At 39.3% G+C, this 7,484-nt stretch overlaps 1 protein-coding gene and 1 long non-coding RNA gene across 2 annotated transcripts in view; one reads left to right on the plus strand and one right to left on the minus strand.

Moving 5' to 3' along the window:
- Nucleotides 1-730: 730 nt before the first annotated feature.
- The window catches only part of LOC117952811 (collagen alpha-3(IX) chain-like), a 10,006-nt gene continuing 3,252 nt past the window's right edge, over nucleotides 731-7,484 (plus strand). The window contains exons 1-11 of the mRNA XM_034885368.1: nucleotides 731-1,047; nucleotides 1,972-2,058; nucleotides 2,501-2,613; nucleotides 2,703-2,744; nucleotides 2,922-2,948; nucleotides 3,053-3,124; nucleotides 4,666-4,731; nucleotides 6,311-6,337; nucleotides 6,474-6,518; nucleotides 6,611-6,646; nucleotides 6,753-6,833. Of these exons, the coding sequence (XP_034741259.1) occupies nucleotides 1,983-2,058; nucleotides 2,501-2,613; nucleotides 2,703-2,744; nucleotides 2,922-2,948; nucleotides 3,053-3,124; nucleotides 4,666-4,731; nucleotides 6,311-6,337; nucleotides 6,474-6,518; nucleotides 6,611-6,646; nucleotides 6,753-6,833 (585 nt within the window). The 5' untranslated portion in view covers nucleotides 731-1,047; nucleotides 1,972-1,982. The remainder of the gene's footprint in view (nucleotides 1,048-1,971; nucleotides 2,059-2,500; nucleotides 2,614-2,702; nucleotides 2,745-2,921; nucleotides 2,949-3,052; nucleotides 3,125-4,665; nucleotides 4,732-6,310; nucleotides 6,338-6,473; nucleotides 6,519-6,610; nucleotides 6,647-6,752; nucleotides 6,834-7,484) is intronic.
- LOC117952812 overlaps nucleotides 2,956-7,484 on the minus strand; it is a 5,329-nt gene continuing 800 nt past the window's right edge. Inside the window, exons 2-3 of the long non-coding RNA XR_004658512.1 lie at nucleotides 4,260-4,263; nucleotides 2,956-2,966 (exon numbers count right to left, since the gene is read on the minus strand). This is a non-coding gene — a long non-coding RNA (uncharacterized LOC117952812). The remainder of the gene's footprint in view (nucleotides 2,967-4,259; nucleotides 4,264-7,484) is intronic.

Below are 7,484 nucleotides of genomic sequence, written 5' to 3' on the forward strand. Positions count from 1 at the left end.
ATTTGTGGTTTTAAATGCTTCAATAAAAGACAGAACTTACGATGTTATAATTTTTTAAGCTACTAGTCCAACATGAGCAAGTCATAAACGTTTATGACATAATGCTTCTTTTAGTAAGTGTCCTTCGGTTTTGTCAAGACGGATATGTGTCATGTATTTATGACAGTGGCATGTCACTCTTATGTAGATGCCTTCAAGTGAAGTGTTTTTCATTTAATCTGTTAAATGTATTATATAGTTTAACTCCTCTATTCTTAGACTTCAAAAACAAAAAAAGCAAAACTAAAGGCATGCTACGGTGCATAGACCGGGCCATACAGCTGATAACAAAATTGCTACCTATCAGTTTAGACTAAGGTTGTACCTTAATTATAAGGCTCAAATCTGTTTTGCAGCTCTTTTTCGTTGCCAAAATGGCTCTTTTGATAGTAAAGATGGCTGACGCCTAGTTTGGGAAAACACTGGGACATTATCTGTGCAGTGACACAGACCTCAGTAATTTACAGTACATTGTTTTAGTTCTATGAATCTCTTACTGACTGATCAATATTTTGAAGGGTTTTGAGTACAGCATGTATTCACATGTATGTAAATGTCTTATTCTCCTGTTGACTTCACTGTAATGTTTCTCTGAATTAGAAATCTTTAAGTTTTATAGCATTACATTAAACTGTAAGATCGCCGTGAGGAACTTGGCTAAAAGCCGAAAGTGTAAAGGAAAGAACTAATGATAATATAATACAATCTGACAGAAGGTGCCACTGACTCCTTTTACTGCTCCATCTTCTCCAGCGCAGGCCTGAGGAGCAGGCTTCTCTTTGGCTCGCTGTGTAAGTAATTATCTGATTATTTCTGCCGAGCGCTGCCAGGGGCTGCGCTTGCATTTCCACAGTTTATTGAGATGAGTCGGACTCAGCATGCAAGCTTAGCAGATTGGACTCCGGCTCCGCTGGACGCCGACCAGGAAGAGAAGAATCCCCAACAGACATCTCTGCTGCAGGACTAGAGCTGCCGCACAGCGCTGGGAAGAGGAGGCAACACTGAGGTAAGACACGCAACACACATCACAATACATGTTACACACTGAGCCTTTTTAACCTCCTCTAATATCTGGACTATGAGAAGCATCAGTTAGTAATCCTGATAACCGCGGCATTCATTGTGTGCAATGAATATCTTGAGATGCACCATCATCCTTTTGAGTGGGTTAGCAGTTTTCCAAACATATCACATCTTTAATTAGCCTGCTTAGAGTTGTATCTGTTGTTGAGGCTGATTTTGTACATGTTTTAGCTGTATTTGGCTATCAACACTGATTGTAAATTCAATGTGAATCAGTTTGGGTAAGGACTTTAAAACATATCTACCAGTACCTTTTAGATAACTGAGCAATCTGTTTTTTCTGTCTTCTTTCTGCATAAAAATACAATTTCTAAAAAATGCAAACTGTAAACAAGTGGAATTGCATCTGAAGTTAGGGAGATTTTGTCCTCCCCACCACAGTATTTTAGCCTCTTTGTTACAAGAACAAAGAGATTTTAAAACTTGACTGGGACCTAATCTGTGTTTGGCAGTGCAGGTATATGTTCACTGTAGGAAGTATTTACAATGCTCTAAAAGACAGAAGAATTAAAGATGAAGGTGTCAGGAGTCCTATTTCATTTCTAAATCTGTCTGAAGGAACTTCCCAATACATAAAAGTCATCATATATCAAACATGCATTAATCCCAGCTGATCAACATCCAAATGCTGCTTCTCTACCAGGAGTGGTTACGAATGCACGCACATTACAAATGTAACGTGTAACGGTGGTTTATTAACATGGCCTCAGATCTGATCTTAGATCGTTTTAACAAAATATAATATCAGAAAAAGGGAACCTGAGTCAACACATTAAAGAAGTTCTTATTTATTCTTATCATCAACACATTCAACTTGTAGAGAGTTGTCACATTTGGTTGTTGTTGCAGGAAGAGAGGACATGCTGACTCAGCTGGTTTTGGGATGGACTGCCTTGCTCAGTGGCCTCCAGCCGACGGTTGCCTCCGTCACAACCAGTGAGTATACACATGAGACAGAAACAACTGGACATTGATATCAGACCGTAGCGGCCCACCCAAGCCAGAAGTAGCTGAGATTTATTGCGGGGGGGGGGAGTAGCAGGTTGTGTAGAATGTGTTATGTAATGGTAGCCCATTTTTTCTTATAACGGGGGTAAAAAGACCTCACCAATGTATTCTGTGCATGTACATATATCGTCTACTCACTTTAGGGAGACGGCAGTAACAGTAGAACGCTGGTTTTTCTCTTCTTGCTTTAAAATTTGTCTTAATTGCTTACTGGATGTGTTTAGTGGTTGTTCTTTGAGTGTCGATGTAGCCCTCTGTCTGTGTGTCTGTCTGTCTATCTGTTTGTCCGTCTCTCTCTCTCTCTCTCTCTCTCTCTTTCTGCCTGTATGTCTGTCTCTCTCTGTCTGTCTGTCTGTCTGTCTGTCTGTAGGGTTTCTATCTAGCAGAGACAGCCGGTGTTCAGATCCGAAATGTGAAGTCTTCATCCCTCCTCCACCTCCACCACCTGTGTTTCCTACAGTCAAACGGAAAAAGGGACTTCTGGTGAACACACACACATACAGTTTCTGAACTTTACACCTTCTCCACATTGGGGCTAACTAAATCCAGCTGATTTGGCTTTATCTCTTCAGGTCGATGTAACAGAACACATCACAGGAGCAAAAGGAGAGAAGGTATGACGGATCAATTCTGTTGGGTTTTTTGGCACTATTAAACAAAAAATGCGGGGTTTAAATGAATTGGTGCATAACATCATATTGTTGTCTCCCTTCACTTCAACCATTTCTTTATAATGACCATGTTCTTTTATGAGCACTATGCAGCAAATTTTATGTTGTTTGTGTGTAAAGGGCTCCAGAGGACCCAGAGGACCCAAGGTACAGTGTATCATCTTGCTGCATGTGCAACTGTGCAAGCATGGAGCTCTCCTCTACAACAAAATGAAAAGTTATGCTGTGTAAAACTACTGAGTGTATTTTAGGGCCAACCTGGTGTGACGGGTCCAGATGCAGAACCTGGAACACAAGGACCCATGGGGCAGCCCGGTCAAAAGGTCACAGAAAAACCATTCATGTCTATCTAAGCGCCAGCTATCAAACGCTGACATGCAGTGTTCTCACATCCAAAAGACAACTTATGTGATGTTAACTCTATCCTGCTACCATGACAAAAAGGATACCTGTTTCATCTGTGTATTTACCTTAGTTTGTCTCGTATCGAGACACACATTTGTAGAAAGTCGTGCAAACTGCTGAGCAGAGAACTGAAACTGAACAAAGAACCTGAAAACTAAGTCCTTATTCATGTGTTGAGAGAAATCATTGTTGAAGGCTTACCAAATGAGTTGTCAATTAGCAATTGTAAGTGTTTTACAGCAGCTTGAATATTACTCTAGATTTTTTTTTACCTCTGTCATTGGAAAAAGTCAGGATATTAACGCATGTTCTGAACAGAAAACAGCATCATGACTATCAGAAATGTCTGTTCATATTCGGTCTCTGGCTCACAAAGACTTTTTTTTTCCATTACAGAAAAAAACAAATGTAAATGTAGAGCCATGAGGAATAAAAATCTCTCCTCCATTTAGATTTTCACAATTTGAACCATCAGGTGCGATACATTTTTAAAGCCACAAATTTTCCATCCATATCAAATTACATCTAAGTAATAATAAGGGTTGTGACCAAGTCATCTTTGCCTAGTGAGTACCTAGATTAGATTAGATTAGATTCAACTTTATTGTCATTACACAAGTACAGGTACAAGGCAACAAAATGCAGTTTGGGTCTAACCAGAAGTGCAATAGCAGTAAGTGCAGGATATACAATGGTTTCATAAGTGCAGGACATGGATATGTACTGGATAAATATAGAAATTAATACTATATTAACAGAATTTTACCTAATGAGTTTCAAGGCATTTGGTCCAAGTCTTAAGCAAGTCTTGAATTTTTGGTTACAGCATGTCAAGTCAAGTCAAGTCCTTAGTTAAGGCAAGTCAAGTTGCTTTTCTCCTTCTTGCGTTTTAAATCCAAAATGGATTACTAATGGCACAGATACAGTCATTGTGGTGGTCTGGTCCAACTAATGAGGCTTCATCTGGGGCCTTTGATGTTACGTGTTGCCATGTCATCCAATCACGACAATCACATACCGGGGAGCTTTTTAAGTCATCCAATCATGATTCACGCTGCTGCTGCTTAGCATACTTGATTGTTAAACAGAAAAGTGACAACATTAAATTGTAATATTTTATATTTTACAGCTAACATTTATACTCATGAATACACACAAGTCATTCAAGTCATCATGCCATCATCTCAAGTCAAGACTCGAGTCATTAACTTACTTACTAGTCCTTTCTTTTATGTCAAGTCATCAAAACGGGTACTCGAGCCGGCTTGAGTCCAAGTCACCATGTCTCAAGTCTTCCACATTAATTAGAGTTATCTCTCACCAACATTGTAATTAGTTTTGTGAACGGATTGTGTAAATGTGGCAAAACAATGTGTATTTACATTAATTCACTTAACTGTAGCATTCTAACCCAGCAACCCTTTGAACGCTGTGCCATGATGTTTTGATATTTCCACAGGGAGAGAAGGGGGACAGGGGCTGGAGGGGCCTGTATGGAGACATAGGAACTGCCGGGATCATACAGGTACATTTTAGCTTTTTCATTCACCACCTGTTGACTCAATACATTAGGACGATGATCATGTTTCCACATCATATACCACCTGATTTAATATATATTACATGCACTTTCGAAAGCTTGTGGCGTGCCCATGATAAAGCCATGCAACTAACAAACATGTAAGTCATCACCACCTATAAGCTAAGGTATTGACACACATTATGACAGAGGAATTAAAGTCATATGGACATATTTACCACTGACCTGATCCATGGATTGCAATGTGTCAATCATGTTTTTAAATCATACAAAAGAACAAGTAAAATCCAGAAGTGTACAGGTAATATTTACCACCTTGTCTGCTGTAAGAACTGTTTGACATCACAACCTGAATGCACCACCGGTTGTTACAAATGGCAAACGTACCTGCTTACATTTAACTGTGCAGCGATTTTGGGGAACTGACTTTTTACAAAGTGACAGCAGCTGGGAGGGGATGCGTTTGTCCCCTGGCTTTAACACAAAAGAAGGGGTTAATAAATTAAACAGGGATTTCTAGAGTAGGACGGATTTTTTTTTCTTTTCTTTTTTTTTTTCTTTTCTTTTCTTTTCTTTCATTCCTGTTTTACAATATTTACTGATTTGCACACGCACAAAAAGTGCCAAAAAAAAGTCAGAACCATCATGAAGATGCTTTTGACGCTGGGCACAAGCAACACATTAGTGCAGCCTGCTGGGCAAGATAATAGTAGTGAGAAAATCACCTGGTGCATTGATTGCAATTTGTCCATGACCATCATGTGTTTAAATCTAACAGAACTTGTCAAATCCAGAAGATCACCGGTTATATTTGCTATCTCATCTGCTGTAAGAAGTGTTTGACATAATAACTTGAATGCACCACGGATTGGTATGAATGTCAACTGTGCTAAAACATTTATTCCATCAATCTATGCACTGGTTAAATAGATAAGATGCAATAAACATTTCAAGTCCAAGCCATTTTAGAGTATGCAAGCGTCAACATATTTTAGTAGAAGTCTATTTCCACAACACTCTACTTCCGGGAGTGCTACGTTGCCACCGGAAACTCCGCTGAATTTCACTCTTTTCATCCGGATATCCGGTACCTTCCCCTTTCTTTGTGTTGGAATTTCAAACTCCTCAGATGTCTGCAGGGTGAATCCAGACAGCTAGCTAGACAATCTGTGCAATATGTATATTTCTGTTGCACGATTAAAACAACTTTTGAATGTACACACCTTCCACCAAAACAAGTTCCTTCCCGAGGCATTTTTGCGGCAGCACCACGGCTCCATCCGGCGTTTAGCACCACCAAAACCGATTGGTTTAAAGAAATGCCAATAAACCGGAATACGTTTTCTTCCATTCTGGAATGCTGTGTGAACTTGCCAGACCTTCTTTATCAGAGCTGTGGAGGAAGGTCTAGGTCAGTATGAACTGTTGTTTAGGTGTCTTTAAAAGCAGACACAGACACTTTTTATAGTGTTATCAACAGTGTTCCAGACTCGTGGCCGTCTGCAGACCACACTAAAGCTATTTTAAAATGATCGGAATGAATAACGCTGGTGTGTATTTACAGGGCAGTAAGGGACGCAAAGGATCCAGGGTAAGTGACAGTCACGTCTTCTTCTTTTTTTTTTTAAATTGCCTTTAAACACAACCAGCTTTTTTTAAGCGCAACACTTACTGTGTGATCGCCACTTATTTTTCATCTTCTTTATTTATTTCTATCCCTCCATCAGGGTGATAAAGGTGTGAGAGGAAACAGGGGACCCGGAGGAGACAGGGTAAGGAAAAAAACTTGAATTATTTATTTTTAAATGCAACATCATTAAACAAATGAATGAAAGCGTTTGTACCAATCCGTGTGTCTCTTCAGGGTGAGCGTGGCTTCCCTGCAGCGGCAGGAGAGAAGGTAGAAGACGTAAACGTAATAAACATAAAGTCCGAAATAAAAGTGAGTTAAAAACATTCTGAATGGGAGTGAAGCTGGGAAGGCATCCTGTTCTGTGCGGTTCCAGGGCGACCCAGGCCAGTGGGGAGATGCAGGGCAGAGAGGGGAGCAAGGACCCAGAGGAGAGCCTGGAGGAAGAGGAGGCCTGGTAGGTATATTAGATTAGATTGACTTTACTGATCTTGAGTTGGGACATTTCAGCGCTACAGAATATAAGACACACATCACACACACAGAAAATAAAAAATATAAAATATAAATATGTAAATATATACAAAGATAATAGTTACTCTATCCTATTTATAATTTGGTGTGTGTTGTGTGTCTTACGGTGGATGCATAGGAATAGATACATGTAAAGAGTGCATAGCGATGCAAGTAATGATTATATTCCCTGTTGATTAATCTGTTGATTAGTTTTACAAATAGTTGTTTGGTCTGTAAAATATCAGAAAATGATGAAAAATGTGGATCCGTGTTTACCCACAGCGTAAAATGACGTCCTCAAATGTCTTGTTTTGTCCACAACTCAAACATATTCAGTTTACTGTCACAGAACGGAGAAGAAACTAGAAAGTATTTACATTTATAGAAGCTTGAATCAGAAAATTATTACTAATCTAACTGATTAATTGATTATCAAAATAGTTGGAAATTAATTTAATAGTTGACAACTAATCTATTAATTGATTCATCTTTGCAGCTCTAGTGTTGTATAATCATATACACTCACCGGCCACTTTATTAGGTACACCTGTCCAACTGCTCGTTAACACTTAATTTCTGAGCAGCCAATCAC

Source organism: Etheostoma cragini, chromosome 11 (genome assembly GCF_013103735.1).
Source record: "Etheostoma cragini isolate CJK2018 chromosome 11, CSU_Ecrag_1.0, whole genome shotgun sequence".
In the NCBI taxonomy this organism is placed as follows: Eukaryota; Metazoa; Chordata; class Actinopteri; order Perciformes; family Percidae; genus Etheostoma; species Etheostoma cragini.